Genomic DNA, 27,669 nt, shown 5'->3' with positions numbered 1-27,669 from the left:
ATTTGCTGATTTGTTGTAAAGTTTTTTATATATGCCTTTTCTTTAGACTTGTATCCCTTTCCTGTATGAAAAGATAAGACAGTTACTTTCTTTTTTCACTACAGATTTTCAGCTACTGATGTTACAAACAGTAAAACATTGGAACATAGAGTTGAGGAAAAGATTTAAACCAGGTAGGTAAATAATACAAGTCTAAAGAAACAATACAATTACCATTGATTTTTACAAAGGTCATAATTGGGATAATTGATAGAATTGGAAAATGAACTGTAGAATACTTCCTAACATTAACTTTCCTCAGTTTGATGATTGTACCATGGTTATATAGGAAGATTCTGAGGTATTCAGGATGAAGCGAGTGTGATGTATGCAATCTACTTTCAAATGGTTTGGAAGAAGTAAAAGCTATGTAATATGAGAGAGTGTTTGGTGAATTTATGGGCTAGTAGGAACTCATATATTGCCAGTGGAAGTATAAATTGATCCAGTCTTTCTGGAAAGCATTTTGGTAATTTGTCTCAAGCTTTTAGCTTAGCCCAGAATCTTACTTTTTCTCCTATAATAAGATATATATACCTACATACGAACACTACAATAAGATGTATATATGTATAATGATGTTTATATGAGTTTATGAAAATTAATGAATTAATGATAAATTGACAATAACCTAAATATCTAATAATATGAGGCTGACTAAATAAATATAATTAAAAACCATGTAAGCATTAAAAATGATAATGTAATTCTGTATTTGACACATCTATAATATATTTTTAAGTGTCAAAGCTGGCTGCTAAACAATATGAATAGTATTAATCTATTTTGTCTTTCAAAAAAGATGCATGTACACAAATACACAAATGTTTGTACATATTTGATAGTTAGATGTAATCTGCATGTGTGTGTGTGTGTGCGTATATATATGTTATACATACACATTTGTGTTTTTGTATACATAGACTTTTGGAAAGATGATACTGTATGTTGCCGGTGGTTATTTTTTAATAATAAGTTTATAAGTGATTTTTATACTCTTTTGTGTTAACTGAGTTTTTCAAAAGAGTATATGTTGCTTTTTCCATTATCTTATTTCTAAGATAATGGTTCTTATGAAGGTTATGTTTTTTTACTTTATTTTGTACCTTTGCAACAGTGTTTGATATACAGTAAAAATCGTGCTATATTTGCTGATAACTCTGTACTAGATTCGAATACCTGAGTAGTTCTTTTGATGCTAAATTCAGATTTTGAGCCTTGTTGGTCCGCTGCTTTCATCTGTTGCATGGGCAGAGTCCGTTTTCTTAATGCTCTTTTAGTTGCCTTGCAGATGTGACACTGCTCACATAGCTTAGCTGAAGTACATTACCATTTTGGGAAAATCAGAGAACAAGTTCTGTTCTGATAGTGGTCCACAACATGTGCTTTGATAGTAATACTTGTTATTGTTTTTATAGCTTAACTTTTAGCAGTAAATTTTGAGGGCGTTTTCTATTATTTTTATTTTACATCTTGGTTTTCTTTCAGATTTTTCTTCTGTTAGTTAAAAATATGGATCCTGAAGCAGAGGGACCACCAATTATCAAAGCGACACCTCTTCAACAAATGCTCGCCTCTTGTACTGGAGCTATACTGACATCACTAATGGGTAAAATAATGTTATGATGTAGATTATAGAACTGAGTGCATCATGATTCCATTTGAGTTAACTGAATGTATCATTGATTCCATTTTAGTTTTACTGTCTGTGAAATAATGATAATATTATCATTCATGCTTCATCATGATAACAGGAGAAAAACCCTGGAGAGAGAATCAAGAGATGAGAATTTGTCTTTGCTTTGCCATTCTCAGGGTGATTGCACTTTGGGATAGCCCTTATTCTCTTTGAATTTAATTTTTATCTCTAAAATTAGGGGCTTAGATCAGGAGTTCTTTGAGGTCCCTATCAGTATTAAACTTATATGACTATTATCTTTTTTTTAATAGAAAGTAAGAAGATGGAATAAAGTGTTAGCATAATGAAAAATACAGAATTTGGGCAACTTAGAGTAGCAACAAATTGAAATTATGTTTTACTTTGCTTTTAGTAACAGTGAATTGCTTAAATTTCTCTGGACCATGTTTTTCTGTCTTTTTTAATGAATTTCTTATAGACACAGCCAAATGACATAGATGACAGTTTAGTGTTTTAATAACTTTTAAGTTGGCTAATTTATTTAAATAACATAGCAAGCATATACTTGCTGCTTTGGAACGTGGTATCTTCAGGTCAGAATGCTAGGGTTGTAAGTCTTAGAGATCTTCTAATGTGACCTCCTCATTCTCAGAAGAGGAAATACAGCAGGCAAAGTAAAACCATTCTCCTTAGCTACGCTGTTCCCAAATGGAGTGACACAATGTGGTAGCAGGAATGATTTATGGCTAGTTTACTCAAACTTGCATTATCTATAGTTTTTATTTGATACAGCTGAATTTAACAGAATAGGAAGACATATTGTTTGATTATTATTTGTAATATAGTTATTCTCAAATATTTAAATGGACTTTTGGAACTTTCATTCTTTACCTTCAATAATATATTTTCTTATAAATACTAGTATTTTAGTTTTAATGCTGATGGAATTATAGTTGTAGAAATATTATAAATGAGAGTTTAGTACTTGTGAGAGAGAGAATTACATTTTCTCATTGGTCCTCTTTAAACAAAATTCAAGTGCAAAAAATCAGAACGTTAACAGGCAAAACCACTTTAAGATAAATAGTCTTACCCACTATATAGTCACACAAAAAGGTATCATTCGGTGTATTTTGTGCTCTTTGGACAAACATCTGTACAATTTACAGGTATCACTTGTTAATTGAGGTTTATGTATCTTCATAGTGACACCCTTTGATGTTGTTAAAATTCGACTCCAAGCCCAAAGCAACCCATTCCCCAAAGGTACGTGTTCTACTTATGTTGAAAATGTTATGTTAGATTTTTAAATGTCACTGCATTCATTTTTTTTTTTTTAATTTTTTGGCTATGTTGGGTCTTTGTTGCTGCACACGGGCTTTCTCTAGTGGCAGCGAGCAGGGGCTACTCTTCATTGTGGTGCGCGGGCTCCTCATTGTGGTGGCTTCTCTTGTTGTGGACCATGGGCTCCAGGTGGGTGGGCTTCAGTAGTTGCGGCACATGGGCTCAATAGTTGTGGCACACAGGCTTAGTTGCTCTGCGGCATGTGGGATCTTCCTGGACCAGGGCTCGAACCCACGTCCCCTGCATTGGCAGGCGGATTCCTAACCACTGCACCACCTAGGAAGTCCCCACTGCTTTCATTTTTGTTTAAATAATCTTTTTGTCAGTTTTTAAAAGTTGATGCCCTTATCCTCATGCAGAAACATTTTCTCATTTCTTAGTTGTACATGATGAGATCTAGGCAGGAAACAAACACATTTGACCCTTGAACAGTGAGGGGGTTAACATTGCCCATTGTCCGTGTAGTTGAAAATCTGCCTATAATTTATGGTTGGCCCCTGGTGTCCACATTTCCTCTGTATTTGCAGTTCCTCATTCTTGGATTCAGCCAACTGCAGATTGTGTAGTACTGTAATATTTACTATTGAAAAAAATCTGCATAAGTAGACCTTCACAGTTCAAACCCATGCTGTTCAAGGATCAGCTGCCTGTGTGTATGTGTATATGTAATACATAAAACACTTTCATGAACCTACTAATTAAAGCAGAGGACAATTTTATATTTGAGTATATACCTCACAAGTAAGAACAGAATTATACTTGTAAGGGACCTTAGAATCTAGCTTCATACTTTAGTCCAAGAGCTGTGCCCATCCTACAGTATTCATCAACGGTCATCTAATTGTTACTGAAATAGTGATAGGAAATGCATTATTTTATCAGGCAGCTTGGTTAACTGCTGGACATTATAGCTTATGTGGACTTTGAGAAGAGTAGTTGTATGTTTATATTAGAGGGACAAAAATAACAATTTCTTGATCAACATTTTGTGGGTTTATAAAGATAATGTTGTTTCAAACATGTTTAAATAGCAGAAAACAGACTGTGAGAAAGTTAGCTCAGGCATAAATGCCACAGTTGAATGCGTAGCAGTGGGGCAGAATGAACAACAGGCATTATTTCAGGTGGATGAAAGGAAAGATGGATTGTAGGAAGAGACTGAAAAGGTAGTTTCCTATACGTTAAATTTGGACTAATGTATTATGAAATTGATAAAATTATATGTGGTCGAATAGAGAGGTCAGTTTTGGCAGCAAGAATGAATCCAGTAATGGGAAGCAGTCGTTATTAGAGAAAGTTGTAGTAGATTAGGAGGTAGCTGACGAGTGTCTAGACTGAGCAGTATAAATACAGAGAAAGGGACGAAGCATGGCATCATTTATGTTGGTTGAGAAAAACATTTTTTCATAATCTTTTTTCAGTTGAGATATAATTGACATGTAACATTGCATCAGTTTTAGGAATACATTATAATGATTTCGTACATGTATATATTACAGAGTGATTACCACAATAAGTTTAGTCAGTGTCCATCACCTCACATAGTTAAGTTTTTTTCTTTGTAATGATATCTTTTAACATCTACTCGCTTAGCAACTTTCAGATATACGTTAGATTTCACAATATATTTTTGTCTGAAATTCCTTTATATACCACAGAGTTTTCTTCTGGTCAGATAGAGAAGACGTACACCCATGCTCCCTTTCCAAAACAGGTTTCCCTCTTTTATCTTCCCTCTGCATTCCCTCGGATAACCTAAAAGAATTTATTTCCATGTGCATTTGCCAACTACAGTCCTAAAAATATAATCCACTAAGTTACTCAGTTGCTTTTCACCACTGTGAGTTTAGAGCCCAGTGCTGTGTCATTAAACAAACCACATTATTTATGTTTCATCCTAAAAGATGAAGACAAGCTGTGTCTTTTCTAGCCTGCTCATCGTACTTGCATTTTGTTCACCTGTAAAAATAATACAGTTGTGTGAAGTAATCTCTGACTGTTGGAATCTTCTTTGTTAGGAAAATGTTTTCTGTATAGTAATGGACTTATGGATCATCTGTGTGTCTGTGAAGAGGAAGGCAACAAGGCATGGTATAAGAAGCCAGGACGCTTCCAGGGGACACTGGTAAAGAGATTATATTATGTGTAATCACAGTATGTTTTCTATTCTTGTATTTACTCTTATGTATGAAAGACTTAACGATTGCAGGAGTGTAAAAAGTCCATCATTAGTTAGTACACTTGTCCACAGTTCAAAGGTAGACATTGAGGCAGGAAAGGGGAACTACTTTTTTTGCTTTTAATTCTTTGCTAACTTTATTTTCATCTGTTTATGCTTTCTTATATAGGGGGAAAAAAGGGAGTAAGTTTTTTTAAAGTTTTTTATTTTGAGGTACTTGTAGATCATAAACAATTTTAAGAAAAATATGCAGACAGACCCTGTGTACCCTTTTTCCAGTTTACCCCAGTGGTAACGTGACAAGATGAGTACAATACGACCACCAGGATATTGACATTGATTCAGTGAAGAGAAAGAATAATCCCACCACCTCAGGGATCCTTCCTATTTCCCTCTTATAGCCACACCCATGTCTTAACTCCTGGCAACCACTAAGCTGTTCCCCATTTATATAATTTTGTCATTTTAAGAATGTTACATGAATGGAATCATAACATAGAACTGTTTGGGTTTGGCACTTTTCACTTAGTTTAATTATCTGAAGATTCATTCAAGTTGTTTAATGTAGCAGTGGTTTGTGCTGTCTATTACTCAGTAGTATTACATGGTTTTCATGTATTGTAGTTTGTTTTCTGAGTGGTTTCCAGTTTTGGGGCTCTGAATAAAACTGCTGCATACATTCATTCACAGGTTTTTGTGTGAAAGTGAGTGTAAGAAAAAACTGTTCACTGTTTTTCTCTCTGAACACTCTACTTACAACACTTCTGAACCAGATATGTGGTGTTTTTCCCCATACCAGGCAGTTCTCCAGTGGACACCAACTGGGTATTCTACTATTTAATGCAATTCTCTCTTTTTTTAATTTATCTGTTTATTTATTTATTTATTTATTTTGGCTGTGTTGGGTCTTCGTTGCTGTGCACAGGCTTTCTCCAGTTGTGGCAAGCTGGGGCTACTCTTCGTTGTGGTGCACAGGCTTCTCACTGTGGTGGCTTCTCTTGTTGCTGAGCACGGGCTCTAGGCATGTGGGCTTCAGTAGTTGTGGCTCATGGGCTCTAGAGCGCAGGCTCTATAGTTGTGGTGCACAGGCTTAGTTGCTCCGCAGCATGTGGGATCTTCCTGGACCAGGGCTCGAACCTGTGTTCCCTGCACTGGCAGGCAGGTTCTTAACCACTGCGCCACCAGGGAAGTCCCTTAACTCAATTCTGACACCATCTCCCTGGAGTTAGCGTTGGACTCAGTTCCACAGGACTGCTCCCATTCAGATACCACTCACAAGTCCAGGTTGTCACCTCTGTTTCTGACTGGCTGGCTATAAATCAGAGGTTCCTATGATCCCCTTTCTTGGGTTCAGTAATTTGCTAGAAGAGCTCACAGAACTCAGAAAAACAGTTTACTTACTGGATGACTAGTTTATTATGAAAGGATGCAACTCAGGAACAGCCAGGTAGAAGAGACGAACAGGGCAAGACTTGGGGGAAGAGGTGTGGAGCTTCCGTGCCTTCTCCAGCTGTGTCACTCCCAGCACGTCCCTGTGTTCACCAACCTGGAAACTTCCAAATGCCATTCTTTTAGAGATTTTTATGGGGGCTTTATTACATAGGCATGATTGATCAAATCACTGGCCATTGGTGAGTAACTCAACCTCCTTCTCCCTTCCCAGAACTCCTGAGGTTGGGGACCAGGGTAGGGCTGGGGGGTGGGACTGAAAGTTCCAACCTTATAATCAAGTGGTTGGTTCCCCCTGGCAACCATCCCCCATCCTTTGGTTCTCTAGAGCCTTTCCAAAAATCACCTCATTAACATAAACTTGGTTGAAAGCGTTACGAATGAGAAAAGACACTGCTTTCACCTCTATCCTCTGGAGCTATTTCAGGACTGAGAATAAAAGACCAAAAATTATCAACAAAAGATACTTCCTTTGCTCTTTATCAGTTAGGAAATTATAAGAGTCTTGAAGCTGTGTGCCAGGAACCATAAATTAAGGCCAAAATGTTTATTTCTTATTGTTAATCATAATATCACTCTGAGTCTTCATTTCTCTGGGGTAAGTGCCCAAGAGTATAGTTGCTGGTCATATGGTAGTTGCGTGTTTAGGATTTAAGAAACTGCCAACCTGGTGGTACTGTTTTACATTGCCAGTGGTGATGTATGACTGATCTAATTTCTCCATATCCTCACTAGCATTTGGTGTTGTCACTATTTTTTTTAAAGAGACAGTGACAGTTTATTTTTTCTTTTACTTGCATCCAAACACACCCTTTTGTGAAAAAATAAAAGCGTGCACATTGATTGCATTCTTTTAAAGAAAAGCCAAGTAATAACTAAGCTGTAAGTCAACAATAACACAAACAAAAGCTTAAATGGTATTATGTGAAAAGATTTACAGGTATATAGGGCTCTTAATTTCAGAAAATAACATTCAAGTCATATCAATACATGTTAAAAAGAAGCTTCTAATTTTCCAAATATTTTGATACAAAAAATTTTTAAGCAAATATTTTATAGATATTCGTGGGAAGAATATAAGGAAGAACATAAGTTATAGGAAACACGATGTTCAAACGATCTTATGCAGTTCACTTGGCCTTTTTTGAAGCAGTCATAATCAACATAATTCCAATGGTATTCCTTCTTAAAATTTAAATTTAGAGCATATCCATGACATTCAAAGTAAGTTACACAACTTATATTTATTTTGATCTAATTAGAAATAGTTTCTAATTTTAGGACTGTTAAAAAGAATATTTAACAAAGACAGGATTGACCTACATTGCACTTTACAGAGTAAGAGGAAAAATTGCAGTTTGGCATGAGAACAAAAGTGTTACCTGCACCCCCATTCATAATTAGGCCAGTTGTATCCTGTGGGAATGTGTGTACACACACACACACACACACACACACACACACACACACACACACACACACACACACACACACAAACCAATTCATACCACCCAACTCTTCAGAGCACTTGTTTGAAATGGCTTACTCTGGTTCTGGAAAATCAGACAGAATTTCCTTTAATTATTGTTTCCATTTTGTTTATCATGATTCAGTTGGCATGTTTCATCTGGGGCACTGATAGTTTTGCAACAAAAATGCATTACCAGAAAGCAGAAATGGTATCTTAAAGGACTCGTAGGCAATCCAGTTTGAATTGTAACATAAAAATAGAGCAGATCACACTTTAAAAAAGGTCATCATCCAGGGAGATTATTGTTCCATGACTGAACATTGTGTGATTTGGTTCCTGAAACATAGCTCTTCTTTTGCGGTGATACAGATTAATTGTGTGGCCCCATTAATGCTAGTGAGGACTAAACAGGTTCACTCCATCCTGACGGCTTCCGTCTGTATTTCACTGGCTTGAGGAAAGTGATTTCTTGACGTAAGACAAATGCAGAATGCCTTTTTAGTGGAGTTTGCCGGCTCACGAGAGCTTAAATGGTCCAACTCTGTATCAGGACACACGCTGGCTGGCTGTGCAGTGCATCCCCATGAGCCCCTGTGCCAGCCCCGAGCAGCACCACTGCCGGCGATCCGAAGGAAAGGAATTCTTTAGCATGTGTGCTGCCGAAGCAGCACTGTCACCATTTTTATTTTAGCAGTTGTGACAGGTGTGTAGTACTATCTCATTGTGGTTTTAGTTTGCATTTCCCTAGTGGCCAGCGATGTTGGACACCCCCTCATATGTCTGTTAGCCATCAGTATATCCTCTTCAGTGAAATGGCTCTTCGTGTCTTTTGCCCATTTTCTAATTGAACTGTTTGTACTTTTACTGTTAAGTTTTGAGTGCTCCTTCTGTAATCTAGATACTAGTCCTTTGAATGTTAGTAAATTTTTTTCCCCACTCTCTAACTTTCCTTTTTATCCTCTTAAATAGGGTCTTTTGTGGAGTAAAACTTTAATTTTAATAAAGTCCTGTTTGTCAGTTTTTTCTTTATAGAGCGTGCTTTTGGTGTCAAATCTGAGAACCCTTTACCCTTAGATCTGAAGATTTTCTCTGGTTTTTAAAGTCCTTGATCCATTTTAAGTAGTTTTTTTTTTAAATTTTATTAATTAATTAATTAATTTACTGGCTGTGTTGGGTCATCGTTGCTGCGCACGGGTTTTCTCTAGTTGTGGAGAGCGGGAGCTGCTCTTCGTTGTGGTGCGTGGGCTTCTCATTGCTGTGGCTTCTCTTGTTGTGGAGCATGGGCTTCTATGCGTGCACGTTGCAGTACTTGTGGCAGGCAGGCTCAACAGTTGTGTCTCGTGGACTCTAGAGCACAGGCTCAGTAGTTGTGGCTTAGTTGCTCCGTGGCGTGTGGGATCTTCCCGGACCGGGCTCGAACCCGTGTCCCCTGCATTGGCAGGTGGATTCTTAACCACCATGCCACCAGGGCAGCCCTTAAGTCATTCTTGTATCATGTATTGGTTTAAGGTTGAAGTTTGTTCATTTTTGTTGTTGTTGTTTTAGCCTATGGTTGTCCAGCTGTATTTGTTGAAAAGACTATCTTTCCTCCATTAAGATGTTTTTGCACCTTTGTCAGAAATCACTTGGGCATATTGTATGGATCTCTTTCTAGGTTGTTTATTCTGTAACATTTGTCTACCTATATCAGTACCACACAGTCTTAATTATTGTAGCTATAGAATAAGTCCTGAAATCAGGTAGACTTTATCAGTGAGGATAGAGGAATCACTGATTCCTCCCACTTTCTTTTTCTTTTTGAGTTGTTTTAACTATTTCTAAAGTTCCTTTGCCTTTCCATATACATTTTAGAATAACCTCATATATCTACAAAAAATCTTGCTGAGATTTTTATAGGAATTGTGTTAAACCTGTATATCTGTTTGGAGAGAAATGACATCTTTAGTGTGTTGAGTGTTCCAATTTGCTTTTTTTTCCTTCTAGGTATAATTGACATACAGCACTGTGTAAGTCTGAGGCATATAGCATAATGATTTGACTTACATATATCATGATATATCAGAAGAATCATTATCCATCATCCCACAGATACACAAAGAAACAGGAAAAAAGTTTTTTGATAATAGCTCTTAGGATTTACTCTCTTAATTAATTAATTTAATTAATTTATGGTTGTGTGGGGTCTTTGTTGCTGTGTGTAGGCTTTGTCTAGTTGCGGTGAGCAGTGGCTACTCTTTGTTAAGGTGCGCAGGCTTCTCATTGCAGTGGCTTCTCTTGTTGCGGAGCACGGGCTCTAGGTGCATGGGCTTCAGTAGTTGCAGCGCTTGGGCTCAGTAATTGTGGTGCTTGGGCTTAGTTGCTCAGCACCATGTGGAATCTTCCCAGACCAGGGATCGAACCTGTGTCCCCTGCATTGGGGGGCAGATTCTTAACCACTGCGCCACCGGGGAAGCCCAGGATTTACTCTCTTAACAACTTTCATGTATAACATACACCAATATGATATTTATATTTATCATGTTGTACATTATTTATTGGTAGTTATTTATCTTATAACCGGAAGTTTGTACCTTTTGGCCTTTATCCAGTTTTCCCTCCCCTCACCCCCCCAACTCTGGTAACCACAAATCTCATCTCTCTTTTATGAGTTAGTTTTTGAAGTATAATTAATCTACAATGCTATGTTAGTTCCTGTTATACAACATAGTGATTTGATATATTTCTATACATATTTCTATGCACATCAAAATGATTCCCATGGTAATTCTAGTCATAATGTCACCATATAAAAATATTACATAGTTATTGACCGTATTTCCCACAAGATACATTTCATCTCGTTGACTCATTTACTTTGTAACTGGAAGTTTGTACCTCTTACTTTCCCTCACCTATTTCTTTCTTCTCCCCCTCCCCTCTGGCACCCACATGTTTGTTCTCTGTGTCTGTAACTCTGTTTCTGTTTTGTTATGTTTGTTCATTTGTTTTGTTTTTTATTTTTAAAAATTTTTAATTTTTTTTTTTGGCCATGCCATGTGGCTTGTGGGATTTTAGTTCCCCAACCAGGGATTGAACCCCGGGGCCCTGGCAGTGAGAGTGCCAAGTCCTAACCACTGGACCACCAGGGAATTCCCTGTTTTGTTTTTTAGATTCCACATGTAAGTGAAATCATACAGTATTTGTCTTTCTTTGTCTTATTTCAGTTAGCATAATACCCTCTAGGTCTATCTATGTTGTCACAAATGGCAAGATTTCATTCTTTTTCATGGCTAAGTAATAGTCCATTATATATTTATCTTATTTTTTATGGCTAATAGATCAGTTGATAGGTAGGTATTTATGTCTGTATCTGTATATCACATCTTCTTTATCCATTCATCTGTTGATGGGCATTTAGGTTGCTTTCATATCTTGGTTGTTGTAAATAATGCTTCAGTGAACATAGGGTACATATACCTTTTTGAATTAGTGTTTTTGTTTTCTTTGGATAAATACCAAGGAGTGGAATTGCTGGTCATAAGGTACTTATGTTTTTGATTTTCTGACAAAGCTTCATACAATTTTCTGTTGTGGCTGCACCAATTACATTCCCACCAGCAGTGCACAGGGCTCCCTTTTCTCCACATCCTTGCCAGTGCTTATTATTTGTTGCCCTTGGGATAATAGCAATTTTTACAGCTGTGATGTGATATCTCATTGTGGTTTTGATTTGCGTCTCCCTGATGATTAGTGATGTTGAGCATTTTTTCATATGCCTGTCGGCCATCTATGTGTCTTTTTTGGAAAAATGTCTGTTTAGGTTCTCTGCCCATTTTTTAATCAGATTTTCTGTTTTTTTAATGTTCAGTTCTATAAATTCTTTGTATGTTTTGGATATCACCCCCCTTGGTGTATCATTCGCAAGTGTCTCTCCCATTCAGATGCCACATTTTCATTTGTTGATAGTTTTCTTCGCTGGGCAAAAGCTTTTTAGCTTGATGTGGTCCCATCAGTTTATTTTTGCTTTTGTTTCCCATGCCTGAGGAGACAGATACAAAAAATGTACGAGGGTGAGTCAAAAATTATCTGCACTCCAGTTATATTAAAACTTCTAGTTCCATCCTCGTCGCTGAGGTGACACCCGCACCCGCCACCACCATGACCATACAGATGACCCTTTGTGGCACCTTCAAGGGCCACAATGGCTGGGTGACCCAGATTGCTACCACCCCCAGTTCCCGGACATGATGCTCTCTGCCTCTGGAGACAAGACCATCATTATGTGGAAGCTGAACAGAGATGAGACCAACTACGGTATCCCACAGCGTTCTCTTCGGGGTCACTCCCACTTTGTTAGTGATGTGGTCATCTCCCTAGATGGCCATCATCTCCTCAGATGGCCAGTTGGCCCTCTCAGGCTCCTGGGATGGAACCTTTCGCCTCTGGGATCTCACCGTGGGCACCACCATGCGCCGATTTGTAGGCCATACCAAGGATGTGCTGAGTGTGGCCTTCTCTTCTGACAACTGGCAATTTGTCTCTGGCTCACGAGATAAAACCATCAAGCCGTGGAATACTCTGGGTGTTTGCAAATATACTGTCCAGGATGAGAGCCACTCAGAGTGGGTGTCTTGCGTCCACTTCTCACCCAACAGCAGCAATCCCATTATTGTTTCCTGTGGCTGGGACAAGCTGGTCAAGCTATGGAACTTGGCAAACTGTAAGCTGAAGACCAATCACATTGGCCACACAGGCTACCTGAACACTGTGACCGTCTCTCCAGGTGGATCCCTCTGTGCTTCTGGAGGCAAGGATGGTCAGGCCATGTTGTGGGACCTCAATGAAGGCAAGCACCTTTACATGCTGGATGGTGGGGACATCGTCAGTGCCCTGTGCTTCAGTCCCAACTGCTACTGGCTCTGTGCTGCCACAGGCCCTAGCATCAGGATCTGGGACTTGGAGGGCAAAATCATTGTAGATGAATTGAAGCAAGAAGTTATCAGTACCAGCAGCAAGGCAGAGTTGCCCCAGTGTACCTCTCTGGCCTGGTCTGCTGATGGCCAGACTCTGTTTGCTGGCCACATGGACAACCTGGTGCGAGTGTGGCAGGTGACCATAGGCACCCACTAGAAACATGACAGAGCTTTAAAAAATTTAAAAAACTGGTTTTCTGACAAAAAAAACCCCACTATTGGCCACACTGTCTTAGTGATTTCTGTTCAAGGCTACTTGAACTACTTGTGAACTACTTGAACTACTAGCGACTGTCTTCCCAGGCACTGCTGTGCAGATGTGAACGTGTTACATCAGTTCATTTGTAACTGCAGTGTGAGCAAAAATGGATGCCCCATTTGTGATTTGCACAAAAGAAGAGCAACGTGCAGTGATTCGTTTTTTGTGGTCAGAGGGTGTGCATGTCCGCACACTTCTGCCCATACTGTCAACACTCTGCAAAAACTTCGTTTTGAGGTGTTAAAGCATCCTCCCTATAGTCCTGATCTTGCTCCATTGGACTTTTGCCTGTTTGGTTCCCTGAAAGCAGTCCTGCGAGGATGAAGTTTCATTTCTTACGAAGAAGTGAAGACAGTGGTGTATTTGTGGTCTGCAACTCAGCCTAAAACATTTTTTAACGAGGGAATATGAAAGCTTGTTGACAGATGGACAAAGTGTATTGAAAAGCAAGGAGATTATGTCAAAAAATGATGTATTTTTTCTAAAAGTTAATTCAAATAAATTCTACAGCCAGAGTGTGGATAATTTTGACTCACCCTTGTATTACAAAGACCTCTTACTGCCTGCTTTCTTCTATAAGTTTTTTGGTTTCAAGTCTTACATTTAAGTCTTTAATCCATTTTGAATTTATTTTTGTGCATGGTGTGAGAGAGTAGTCCAGTTTGATTCTTTTGTATGTAGCTGTCCAGTTTCCCAGCACTGTTTATTGAAGAGGCTGTCTTTTCCCCATATTCTTGCCTGCCTTGTTGCAGATTAATTGCCTTTATAGGTGTGGGTTCATTTCTGGGGTCTCTCTTCTGTTCCAGTAATGTATGTGTCTGTTTTTGTGCCAGTACCATACTGTTTTGATTACTGTAGCTTTACAATACAGTTTGGATTCAGGGAGTGTGATACCGCCAGCTCTGTTCTTCTTTCTCAAAACTGTTTTGATGATTCAGGGTCTTTTGTGTTTCCATATAAATTTTAGAATTTGTTTTAGTTCTGTGAAAAATGCCATTGGTATTTTGATAAGGTTTGCGTTGAATATGTTGATTGTCTTAGGTCATTTTAACAATATTAATTTTTCCAATTCAGGAACATTTGTTTGTGTCATCTTCAATTTCTTGTCGTATAATTTCCTGAGTACAGTATTTTACCTCCTTAGTTAGATTTATTCCTAAGTGTTTTATTCTTTTTGATGTGATTGTGAATAGAATTATTTCCTTAATTTCTCTTTCTGATAGTTTGTTGTTAGTGTATAGAAATGCAACAGATTTCTGTATATTAATTTTGTATCCTGCAACTTTATACCAAATTCATTGATGAATTTTAGTAGTTTCCTGGTGGTGTCTGTAGGATTTTCTGTGTGTAGTATCTTGTCATCTGCAAATAGTGACAGTTTTACTTCTTCCTTTCCAATTTGGATTTATTTCTTTTTCTTGTCTGATTGCTGTGGCTAGGACTTTCAAAACTATATTGAATAACAGTGGTGAGAGTGGGCATCCTTGTCATGTTCCTGATCTTCGAGGAAATGCTTTCAGCTTTTTACTGTTGAGTATCATGTTAGCTGTGAGCTTGCCATATATGGCTTTTATTATGCTGAGGTATGTTCCCTCTAAAATCATATACCCACTTTGTTGAGAGTTTTTATCATGAATGAATGTTGAATTTTGTCAAAAGCTTTTTCTGCATATTGAGATGATCATATGGTTTTCATTTTTCAAATTGTTAATGTGGTATATCATTGATTTATGTATATTGAACCATCCTTGCATCCCTGGGATAAATCCCACTTGATCCTGGTGTATGATCCCTTTTGGTCGTTGTTTATCGTATTGTTGAATTCAGTTTGCTAATACTTTGTTGAGGATTTTTGCATCTCTGTCATCAGTGTTATTGGCCTGTCATTTTCTTTTTGTGTGTTATATGTTTGTGTGGTTTTGGTATCAGGGTGATGTTGGCCTCATAGAATGAGTTCAGAAGTGTTCCTTCCTCTGCAGTTTTTTGGAATAGTTTCAGAATGCTGGGTCTTAACTCTTTTCTAAATGTTTGGTAGAATTCACCTGTGAAGCCATCTGGTCCTGGACTTTCGTTTGTTGGAAGTTTTTAAATTACTGATTCACTTTCATTACTAGTATTCTCCTGTTCATATTTCCTGTTTCTTCCTGGTTCAGTCGTGGGAGATGGTACATTTAGGAATTTGTCCATTTTTTCTTGATTATGCATTTTACTGGTGTATAGCTGTTCATAGTAATCTCTTATGATCCTTTGCATTTCTGTGGTGTCAGTTGTAACTTCTCCTTTCTCATTTCTGATGTATTTGATTTGGATACTCTTTTTCTTGATGAATCTAGCTAAAGGTTTATCAGTTTTGTTTATCTTTTTAAAGAAACAGCTCTTCGTTTCATTGATCTTTTCTACCGTTTTTTTCCTTCCAATTCATTTTTTTAAAATAAATTTATTTATTTATTTATTTTGGCTACATTAGGTCTTTGTTGTTGCGCATGGGCTTCCTCTTGTTGCTGCTAGTGGGAGCTACTCTTCATTGCGGTGCTCAGGCTTCTCATTGCTGTGGCTTCTCTTGTTGCAGAGCATGGGCTCTAGATGTGTGGGCTTCAGTAGTTGTGGCATGAGGGCTTCAGTAGTTGTGGCTTGCAGGCTCTAGAGCGCAGGCTCAGTAGTTGTGGCGCACAGGCTCAGTTGCTCCATGACATGTGGGATCTTCCCAGACCAGGGATTGAACCTATGTGCCCTACATTGGCAGGCGGATTCTTAACTACTGTGCCACCAGGGAAGTCCCTAATTCATTTTCAACCTGCCTGAATCATTATAATTGAAAATTCTTGTAGACAGCAATAATTGAGTCATATTTTTTAAACCACTCTGTGAGTTTTTATCTTTTAATTGTTGTATTTAAACTATATTTAAAGAAGTTATGCATATGTTAGAGCTTAAGCCTGCCTTTTTTTTTCTCTTTGTTCTATTTTCAGTCTCTCATTTGTTTTCCTGCCTTTTTCTGTGTTAAACATTTTTTAGAATTCCATTTTGATCTGTAGGGTTTTTGTTTATATACTCCTTTGCTGAGGCTTTCTAATTTTTAATTTGTTTCAGACATGTTTGTAAGAGATCATTCAATGATTTTTATGTTGACTGCTTTAAAATATTTGTCAGATAATTCTAATTACTATCTTATCTCAGTGTTCATGTCTACGTTTTGGCTCTTTTCATTCAGTTTGACATTTTCCTCCTTCTTAAAGTGACAAGTGATTTTTTTTTTTTTTTGAAACCAGCAAATTTTGAGTATTATGTTGTGAGACTCTGAATCTCATTTAAACATTCTATTTTAGTTGGCCTTTTAACACTGTTAACTTAGAAGACAAGGGGTGCCACCTTGTTACTGCTGGGTAGAACTGGAAGGCTTCTCAGATGGGAACTGAGGTTTGCAGTTCTTTTAGCTGTGCTCACCTGCTGTTTTACAGGAGCCCTGTTGATGTGGTGGCAAGGTGTGGAGGAAGGGAAATGTTCTGTAGTCCTGTGATGAGGTCTTAGGCTTTTACTGAGTATGAGTGGGGTATTTATTTCCCTTGCCCCAGGTTGGTTAGGTTTTGTTAAGACCCCAGTGGTATAGTCTCTGGTAAGATAGTTTCCTTTGAGTGTAGGCTTTTTAAAGGAGAATAGAGGTTTGGGGCATATTTCAAAACTGGTTACCCTGCTGGAAGCAGGAGGGGATTTTTCTCTGATCTTCACAGTAAGAATCTGGGAGGGCTCATGGACTAAAAGTCATGAAAGCATAGGGACCCTCCTGTAGTAGTAGCCTCCTCAGAGTTTTTGATTCTCAAGTTAGTCTACACTGAGGTTCCAGCAATTTGCCAATTATAGTTTAAATATAATTTAAACTTCCTCTTGACACTGGTTCTGACTTTGGGCTTCTCTCTAGTAAGCTATGAGTGAGTCTCTTGTCTCTGTATCTGTCTGTCTTCAGTGTTCAAGGCAGCAGTTTGACCTGTGACCTCAATTCCCTGATCAGTCTAAGAGGAATTGCTGGTTTTTCAGTTTGTTCAGCTTTTTTCTTGTTGTGAGGATGGAAGTGATGACTTCCAAGCTCTTTACATGTAGGACCAGAAATCAGAATTCTTCTTTTCATTTATAGATTTTATTCTATAAGCAGGAAGTGTCACCCAGAAATGTTTTACTTGTGTTTGAAAGTTGAGAAAAATTCTTTTTTTCTTTTTAAAGAATGGACATACATAAATCTGAGAAGCTTTTATTTTAGAAATAAATGCTTGAAAGATTCAAACTACCCGTCAATTATCACTATAAACTTTTTTGTATGTCAGGTTCAGGTATATATTTTGACCACTTTTTTCTTTTATAATTTTAGGATGCCTTTTTGAAAATCATTCGAAATGAGGGCATTAAATCCCTGTGGAGTGGCCTTCCTCCTACCTTGTAAGTTGAAATTTAATATTTTTCCTATCAAATGATGGTGGTTGTTTTGTTTTGCCTTACAGTCATCCTGGTTGGACAAAATCATGCATTTTTAATAGTAGAGGTTTTTCATTTTCTAGAGCATTGTTTTGTGAATCTCACAACTACCCACACATTTGATAATTTGCTGGAAGGACTCACAGGACCATACTCAGTGTCTGTGGTTTATTACAGAAAAAGACATGAAGCAGAATCAGTAAGGGCAAAAGGCAAAACAGGAGTTGACCAGGCGAAGGCACCCCGAGCCCTCCCTCCTGACATTGCAGAGCACGTGCTGCTTCTCCCAGCACTGAGCTGCCGTGGCACACGCAGCGTTTCTACCTTATACAGCACGTGGATCTGAGTCCAGGGCTTGTGTTGGGGGCTGATGACATAGGCGCATTCTGTGTTCGTGACCAGCTGTGATTACCAAAACTCCAACCCCCCAAAAAAGCAGATGTTTACCAAAAATCACATGATTTGCACAAATCAGCCTAGACAAGCTGGTTAGTACTCCAGACATACAGAAAAACCTTATTATAGGGAATATTCCAAGGGCTACATTCCTTGGAGATGACCAAAGGTCAAGCAGGCAGATAGGCCTTCATTAAGATACAGATTTGAGCAACTAGGCCTGCTGTGTTCAGTCTTTGGTGCACAAGCATAATTTTGTTTTCATATTCATAAATTAAGAATTTAGTGTTCATTTGCCTTTTTATTTTACTAAAATAATGAGAGGTATTGTGCTATGTATACTTTCCTTTTCCAGGTAATTTTAATTTAGCTATTACATGAATTAATATGACAAGCTAGTAAGGCTGAATGTAAAAATTCCAGTTAATAACTTGCCTTTCTCTGCCTCATTTCTTTCTAATCTACCTTTTATGGAGCACATGAGTCAGTTCTGAGGCATAGCTTCTAACCAGTGCCTGCGGTCATAGTCAGTGGTAGATCTAGGAGCAGCAGTCAGTCCTGTTCCTCAATCCTCCCCGGCACTGTCACTGTTGGGTACCAGGCACTCCCACCTGTGATCTGTGATTGTCCTTTGGTTAGACCATAAACGTGACATGACAGTACTGCAACTTTGTGTCTGATTAATAACGCCCTCTTGATATTTTCATCTGAAAGAATAAGTCATTGGAATGTCCTCAACATTATAGCATTTTTAAATTCCAGCGACATTAATTGTAATTTATTTTCAGTTACAAGTAGGCATGATATATGGTCCACAGTTCAGTAGTATTTTATAATTGTTTTTGTACTTTTTACTTTAGTGATTTTCATGTTATTTTAATGTAGTTGGGAAGGAAGACCAGAAACAGAGTAAGTCAGAGACGTGTTTTTTCCTGTTTGTGACCTGTCTGGGTGCTCTGTAACTTACCTGCTCAACTACTATATAAATCTCTGGAGAGCAGAAACCTACTTTACATCTTTTTGTTGCCGAAGTTAAACATTTGGGGCTTCCTAGGTGGCGCAGTGGTTAAGAATCTGCCTGCCAATGCAGAGGTCATGGGTTCGATCCTAGCTCCAGGAAGATCCCACATGCCACGGAGCAACTAAAGCCCGTGTGCCAAAAAATAAAAATAAAAAAATAAAAAAATAAAAAAAAAAATTTTTTAAATAGAAGAAAAATTAATCTCATGGCTGACTTGTTGTGGTTTTCAACTTATATAAAATAGAATTATATTTAATTATAATTTAATAATATGTTTAAACTTTTTGATAATGTTGTACAAATCTTTTTATTTGTATGTTTCTTACAGAGTGATGGCAGTTCCTGCCACAGTTATTTATTTTACCTGCTATGATCAATTAACCGCTCTTCTGAAATCTAAATTAGGAGAAAATGAAAGCTGCATACCAGTTGTTGCTGGAATTGTGGCCAGACGTAAGTAATACATTTACTATATTTTCATTCTGATTTCTGCTTAAAGCTTGTTTTAAAATTTTCACATTCACAGAGAATTTGTTTAAAATATAGAGTGTCGGTAAGGACATATCTTGCACTGTGGTTTGTACTGCTTTGTTAATATCTGTGCTCTAGAAGTCATACTGTGGGGTGACTGCCATCAGAACAAGATGGCATTAGCCCATCCCTGTTAAATCTTGGGCAGAGATTTTAGGTTTGAGATTTTAGACTTTAGATTCTAGATTTTAGGATAATATCACATAGATGTCAAATCAATGCCAGAGTCTTTCATCATTTTCCTTATAGACTTTGAGATTTGGGGTTTAATCAGAAGGAAATTTGCTTTTGCCCAGAAGGACATTTTTCTCTGTGCAGTAAGGTTTGTAGTAGTCCTGGTTGATGTATAATGGTTGTGGAACTGCTTTTGAGACAGCTGAAACCAGAAAGAGTAAGGTATGTGAAATACCTTTATCAAGGAAAAAAATCTGAGCCAATATGTTGGCATCATTAGATGTTTGATTTTAAGGTTTGCAGACATTTCAGAATAAAATTTTAAAATATAAAAACGCATGAGGGGTTGACATTTACACACTACTAAATTTTAAATAGATAACCAACAAGGACCTACTGTATAGCACAGAGAACTCTGCTCAGTATTCTGTAATAACCTATATGGGAAAAGAATTTGAAAAAGAATAGATACATGTATATATATGGAATCACTTTGCTATACACCTGAAACTAACACAACATTGCAAATCAAGTATACTCCAATATAAAATAAAAATTTTTTAAAGAAAAAAAATGCATGAAATACTAATTTTTGCATGTGTGTTTTCATAATACATGGTTTTGTTATATTTGCTTGTTTGTACTAGTTGGTGCAGTAACTGTAATAAGTCCACTGGAATTGATTAGAACCAAGATGCAATCTAAGAATTTTTCTTACGAGGAACTGCATCGATTTGTCACCAAGAAAGTATCTGAAGATGGTTGGACTTCCCTCTGGAGGGGCTGGGCTCCTACTGTTCTTAGAGATGTACCATTTTCAGGTAGGATTTATCTGCTCAATTTTAAGTAACTTTGTCTTATATATCATTTTTAAATCAACTGAATTTTAAACCCTTTAAGGCTAAAGATAAGTTATCTTCTTTGGTGACCACACACTGCTCGTTCAGTGTTGGGCTCTCAGATCTTGATAAATATTTATTGAATGAACAGTTTCTAATTCAAGCCTGGTTTTCTTTTCTCTTTGTGTTTAATTTCTTTTTAAACATTAATTGGCATGTATTCGTATTTAGATAATGCAAACTAGTGTTAAAATTATTCTAAATAAGTCATAATTAGTAAGATAAGTAAAGAACTACAAATCAAAATATTATTAAATATATTTAAGACCACCTGTGAAGTATGTTGACTCCTACTTTTTTCAGTTATTAAAGATAAAAATCTCCCCCACTGAGTGAGTGTCCTATAGGGACTATTATAAGTCAGATTCGAGATTGTGCTAATCATTGAATTATGAAAAGGGAGAAAATCATGAAAAAGAAGTGCAAAACAAATAACTTGTAGAACGTGCATACTTCAGTAGTACTTCTCTCATGAATCTCAGAAGTCTCCATTTAAAATCTGGAAGAAATAATTATTAAGAACCTTTGTAATTAACATTCCACTTTCTCCCTTCAATTTAATCCTTTTCTTGGACTCTCATTCACATCTCTGTATCTTTCCTCTCCATTAGTATTTTTCTTCAGCCTTCTGTGTTCAATGATGCTTTTTTGGAAACATGATAGACGTGTAGACCAGTACTTCCTCATTTTTTTATTATATGATATTTGATACATAAAAAGTAACATAAATTATGAAATGCACTAATAACAGGAACACCTGTGACATCACCACAATATATGAATTAGAATATTGTAATTTTTTTTTTTTTTAGAATATTGCAGTTTTAAAAATCATGAAACCACCTATGTCCACTGTCACATCCTCAGTGGTAACCACAACACTGAATTATTATTTGATTTTTAAAAGGTAGTTTTACCACATATGTATTATTGCTAAACAATGTTATTTAGTTTTGCCTATTTTTGAGGTTTAAAACTTATTTTACTCAAAAATGTTCGTAAAAGATTCACTGTTTCTTTTTTTAATTTATTTTTATTGGCTGTGCACGGGCTTTCTCTAGTTGTGGTGAGCAGGGGCTCCTCTTCGTTGCAGTGCATGGGCTTCTCATTGCGGGGGCTTCTCTTGTTGCGGAGCACAGACTCTAGGTGTGTGGGCTTCAGTACTTGTGGCACGAGGGCTCAGTAGTTGTGGCTCGTGGGCTCTAGAGCACAGGCTTAGTAGTTGTGGTGCACGGGCTTAGTTGCTCTGCGGCATGTGGGATCTTCCCAGACCAGGGATTGAACCCGAGTCCCCTGCATTGGCAGGCGGATTCTTAACCACTGCGCCACCAGGGAAGTCCCAAAAGATTCTTGTTTTTATGTGCAACTGTTTTGTTTTCACTCTTCTTTATGTATGAGTAAACAAGTAAACAATGCTGTGAACATTTTTTTAACAGTCTCTTAGTGTATGTGTGCATGAATCTCTCCAGTTTTAGATTTGCTGGTTCATGTAAATATACACATTTTTAATTTTTTAGGTAATTTCAAAAAGTGATTGTGCAGATCACAACTGCCAGCTTCCTGCTGCTTCATTTCATACTCTCACCAGCACTGTTATTGCCAGAGCTCTTAATTTTTGTTTATCTAGTAATTTAAAGTGGTATCTCACTTTAACTTATATTCCCCTGGTTATTAATGAGGTTGGACTCTGTGTCATTGGCCATTTATTTATCCATAACCGACTGGGGATTACGGCTGAGGTAAGCATGCACTTCCCCTCATGTGGATAGTTATCCCAGCATCACTTACTGGGTAACCACACCTGCTCCCACGATTTGTTGTGTCACCTCTGTCATACCAGATTTTCCTGTATGCATACATCTGTTTCACTGGCCAGTTTGCTTAACCCTAGGCTAAGTGCATAATAAAAAAACTTGATGTTACCTTTTTGTTTTTGCCATAGGAATGTCCTATTTCTTTTTTTTTGTAAAGACATGGGTTTTTTAATTTTTATTTTTTATTATAAATTTATTTATTTTATTGGCTGTGTTGGGTCTTTTTTTGCTGTGTGCAGGCTTTCTTTAGTTGTGGTGAGTGGGGGCTACTCTTCATTGTGGTGCGCGGGCTCCTTATTGCTGTGGCTTCTCTTGTTGTGGAGCACGGGCTCTAGGCGCGTGGGCTTCAGTAGTTGCAGCACAGGGGCTCAATAGTTGTGGCTCACGGGCTCTAAAGCGCAGGCTCAATAGTTGTGGCACACGGGCTTAGTTGCTCCGTGGCATGTGGGATCTTCCTAGAGCAGGGATCGCACCCGTGTCCCCTGCATTGGCAGGCGGATTCTCAACCACTGCGCCACCTAGGAAGCCCCCTGTTCCTTTATTACATAACTCTTCTTTGAAAGTCTTTTAGTTTTTCTAAGATTAATTTATAAGTACAAGCACTCACCTGCAGCTTTTCGTGCCTATTTTAAAAGATCTGTTTCAAAAGTCTTCCACACCTTTTTGGCTATTGCAGTGTTACAGTCGATTTTTGTTAACTTATATTCAGCTACTTATAAAACTGTTATAGGTTCTAATTTGTCTGCCTATCTTTTAGGTTTTCTGTGTAGACAGTATGTAAATTATAACTACTTTATTTCTTCATTTTTAATAGTTATAGCTTATTTTTTTCTGTAAGTACTGAGCTTACTTACTGTGCTGCTTAGTACATACAGTTTTGAGTAGTAGCAACCACAGTGTTCCATCTCTGTTGTTTTCCTCATTCTGAAGGAAACGGTTCTGTTGTTTCATCATTAATAATAATTTCTGCTATAAGCTCTTGATGCCTGTCCCTTACCAAGTTGAAGAAGTTCCCTTTTATTCCCAGGTTTGTAAGAAATTTCTTTGAATGCTTTTGCATCATTTTTAGATGACCCTGCAATTCTGTTAGTGTGGTATATGGCATCGAAAGCATTTTTTTTTTTTTGGAGTATAATTGCTTTACAATGTTGTGTTAGTTTTTGCTGTACAACGAAGTGAATCAGCTGTATGTATATGTGTAAGCACTTATATTTACTATCTTTGCATTCACCAGATAACCCAGTTTAGTCAGAGTGTGTGATCTTTTATGAAATACTTATGGCTTTTTTTTTTTTTGGATTTTTTACATCAGTGTTCATGAATGAGATGGGACTGTACTTTTCGTTTCCTCTCCTGTCCTTGTCAGGTTTTTAAATTAAAGTCCTACTTTTTACTAATGCATAGTTTTTTTGTTTTTAAGACTAGAATATTACTGAGAATTTGTGTCTAAGCAGAAAGCACGGTTGTCAAGACTAGAAATCTTTTTCTTTAATGTGTAATATTCCTCAAATATTTTCTTCAAATACTTCATTTCTAAATGTCTGTTCGTTTCCTTCTCTTTTTTTATAGCGATGTACTGGTATAACTATGAAGTTTTAAAGACGTGGTTGTGTGCGAAGTCTGGTTTATATGAACCGACATTTATGATCAACTTTACTTCAGGGGCATTATCTGGTTCTGTAAGTTTATTCTTTTGTTTTTAATAATATTCCAGAAGAGTGATAATTGTCTTACTAAAGCAGAACAAAATATTATGTAGCATTTCATGTCTACTGAGGTAGCACTTCAGGGCTGCACTGCTTTAAAATTTTTCTAAGTATTTACAACCCTATTTTGAAGATAAATTACTAGCCATGAAATATCTTAAAATGCATTTTATATCTGTGTTTTTATATTACAAATACATTATATTTTTCTGAAAAACTTTTGGATTTGTTCTGATAATGATAAGAATTTAAATAGTACTTTATTCTTTACAAAGTATTTGGCAGTTTTTTGGTCATTAAATGCCAGATCTGGTTAGTTAATATTTTATAATGTCATCTCATTTGTATAATTGGACTGAATAGAGGTAATTTCATCCTTTGCTGCTAATTACTGTTTCTTTGGGAACAATTTGACTGAATACCTCTTAAAAGAATTTTAACAAAAATTGCAATCAGAAGGGAGAAGTCTCGACCATTTTTGAGTAATAGGGAGTTCACTTTTTGCCACCCCTCCATGTAATGAAAAGGTGTGCAGTGGACTTCCTTTATGCAGACTCATATCACCATGACCTTGGCCACAAAGAGCCTTCTTATACCCACAAACTTAGAAAATGAATTTGTGATGACACAGAGTGATGTGCTGTTCTATTGGAACCAAATGAAAACAGGAGTGAAGGAGTATAGTAAAGTCATGGAGACCTGCAGAAGAATCCTGGAGTTACTGTGTCAGAAAACCTAGGCTAAGGCAGCCCCTGAGATGGTGTTCAAAATTTAGACATGAATATTCCCAGGTCTGAGATCTGTCAAGCCTAGCAGGGTATAAACCTATTGAGGCAAAAGAGCAATTCTTTTTAACAATTTAAGTAGAATGTCAGCAAAATCTTTTCATTATCTCTTATTTGTGAGGTATTAAAAGTAACTTAATTGTATTTTATTTATATCATAATCCAGCATGAATGAGGAAAAACAAGCACTATTTCTACTAAGAGATAACAGAATTGTAGAACCATTTCTGTACTTAATGCTTTATTGCCTAAAGAAAAAAAAAAAAGAGTTGAATAATGGCTGTAGGATGTTGTCCGAGCTTTCTAGTAATGATGAAGGAACATTCTCTATTTTACTACTTCTGCCTAAACATAGAAAATTTATTTTTAAAAATGTTAATGTTTTAGAAAATATTGCTGCCTTTTGCCTGTTATCAAATAACATTAGTCTCTGCAACAGAAAAAGTACATCAGTGGGAAAATATCCAGGCTTTTGGTCAGAAAACAAGATAGCCTAAATCATGTTTTAGAAAGCGTCAGGCTCACACCAGACTGTTGCTACCTGTGATATCCCACTGGCCGTCCCTTTCGGGGATTCTGCATCTGCAGATTCAACCTATTGGATTCCTGATTGGTTTTTTGTTTTTTTTTAAATTTTTTTTATTTATTTATTATTTTTTGGGGGGGGTACACCAAGTTCAATCATCTGTTTTCATACACATATCCCCGTATTCCCTCCCTCCCTCGAGTCCCCCCCCACTCTCCCTGTCCCAGTCCTCTAAGGCATCTTCCATCGTTGAGTTGGACTCCCTTTTTTATACAACAACTTCCCACTGGCTATTTTACAGTTGGTAGTATATATATGTCTGTGCTACTCTCTCGCTTCGTCTCAGCTTCCCCTTCACCCCCCGCCCCGCCAAACCTCGAGGTCTCCAGTCCATTCTCTGCATCTGCGTCCTTGTTCTTGTCACTGAGTTCATCAGTACCATTTTTAGATTCCATATATGTGAGTTAGCGTACAATATTTGTCTTTCTCTTTCTGACTTACTTCACTCTGTATGACAGACTCTAGGTCTATCCACCTCATTACATACAGCTCCATCTCATCCCTTTTTATAGCTAATATTCCATTGTATATATATATGCCACATCTTCTTTATCCACTCATTTGTTGATGGGCATTTCGGTTGCTTCCATGTCCTGGCTATTGTAAATAGTGCTGCAATAAACATTATGGTACAAGTTTCTTTTGGGATTATGGTTTTCTTTGGGTATATGCCCAGGAGTGGGATTACTGGATCATATGGTAGTTCTATTTGTAGTTTTTTAAGGAACCTCCAAATTGTTTTCCATAGTGGCTGTACCAGCTTACATTCCCACCAACAGTGCAGGAGAGTTCCCTTTTCTCCACACCCTCTCCAACATTTGTTGTTTCCAGATTTTGTGATGATGGCCATTCTGATCAGTGTGAGGTGATACCTCATGGTGGCTTTGACTTGCATTTCTCTGATGATGAGTGATGTTGAGCATCTTTTCATGTGTTTGTTGGCCATCTATGTCTTCTTTGGAGAAATGTCTGTTTAGGTCTTCCGCCCATTTGTGGATTGGGTTATTTGCTTTTTTGGTATTAAGCTGTATGAGCTGCTTGTATATTTTGGAGGTTAATCCTTTGTCCGTTGTTTCATAGGCAACTATTTTTTCCCATTCTGAGGGTTGCCTTCTAGTCTTATGGTTTCTTTTGCTGTGCAAAAGCTTTTAAGTTTCATGAGGTCCCATTTGTTTATTCTTGATTTTATTTCCATGATTCTAGGAGGTGGGTCAAAAAGGATCTTGCTTTGATGGATGTCATAGAGTGTACTGCCTATGTTTTCCTGTAGGAGTTTTAGAGTGTCTGGCCTTACATGTAGGTCTTTAATCCATTTGGAGTTTATTTTTGTGTATGGTGTTAGGAAGTGTTCTGATTTCATTCTTTTACATGTTGCTATCCAATTTTCCCAGCACCACTTATTGAAGAGGCTGTCTTTTTTCCATTGTATATTCGTGCCTCCTTTGTCAAAGATAAGGTGCCCATATGTGTTTGGGCTTACTTCTGAGTTCTCTATTCTATTCCATTGATCTTCCTTTCTATTTTTGTGCCAGTACCATACTGTCTTGATCACTATGGCCTTGTAGTATAGTTTGAAGTCAGGAAGCTGGATTCCTGATTGTTGAATGCATGGGTGTAGGACCGCAGATATGGAGGGCGGACTGTGCCATGCCCTTATACTATAAGGGACTGGAGCATCTGTGGATTTGGGTATCTGTAACCAATACCCCTGGATGATAAGGGACAACTGTATGTGTTAGATTGTGGAGATGGAGAAACAATTGATTTTATCTTACCTGAGATCTTTGAAACTGATTTCAAGAACTTAAATCTTTTAACATTGACAGGTGAAATAATATAACTGATTTTAAAGGGTATTATATTGGCCAAATGTGAGTTGGGAAGCATAAAAATAGAGACCAGGTTTTACTTTTGCATGGTTGTTATATCAAATAAGGGACATTCTTAAGGGAATTTATTTT

The 27,669-nt window shown here is 37.3% G+C and overlaps 1 protein-coding gene, 1 non-coding gene and 1 pseudogene across 2 annotated transcripts in view; 2 read left to right on the top strand and 1 right to left on the bottom strand.

Annotated features, from left to right (window-relative positions):
* The window catches only part of SLC25A40 (solute carrier family 25 member 40), a 55,769-nt gene that overhangs the window by 23,894 nt on the left and 4,206 nt on the right, over positions 1-27,669 (top strand). The window contains exons 2-9 of the mRNA XM_057733466.1: positions 105-173; positions 1,528-1,648; positions 2,885-2,944; positions 5,041-5,147; positions 17,693-17,760; positions 19,542-19,666; positions 20,566-20,739; positions 24,201-24,310. Of these exons, the coding sequence (XP_057589449.1) occupies positions 1,552-1,648; positions 2,885-2,944; positions 5,041-5,147; positions 17,693-17,760; positions 19,542-19,666; positions 20,566-20,739; positions 24,201-24,310 (741 nt within the window). The 5' untranslated portion in view covers positions 105-173; positions 1,528-1,551. The remainder of the gene's footprint in view (positions 1-104; positions 174-1,527; positions 1,649-2,884; positions 2,945-5,040; positions 5,148-17,692; positions 17,761-19,541; positions 19,667-20,565; positions 20,740-24,200; positions 24,311-27,669) is intronic.
* TRNAE-CUC (transfer RNA glutamic acid (anticodon CUC)) lies at positions 11,176-11,249 on the bottom strand. Its single transcript has one exon. It is a non-coding gene; the product is annotated as a tRNA-Glu (tRNA).
* LOC130852436 (receptor of activated protein C kinase 1-like) lies at positions 12,223-13,262 on the top strand (annotated as a pseudogene).

This window comes from Hippopotamus amphibius, chromosome 4 (assembly GCF_030028045.1).
Source record: "Hippopotamus amphibius kiboko isolate mHipAmp2 chromosome 4, mHipAmp2.hap2, whole genome shotgun sequence".
Classification (NCBI taxonomy): domain Eukaryota; kingdom Metazoa; phylum Chordata; class Mammalia; order Artiodactyla; family Hippopotamidae; genus Hippopotamus; species Hippopotamus amphibius.
Note: the sequence above shows the minus strand (reverse complement) of the source record. Positions and strands in the feature narration are given on the sequence as shown.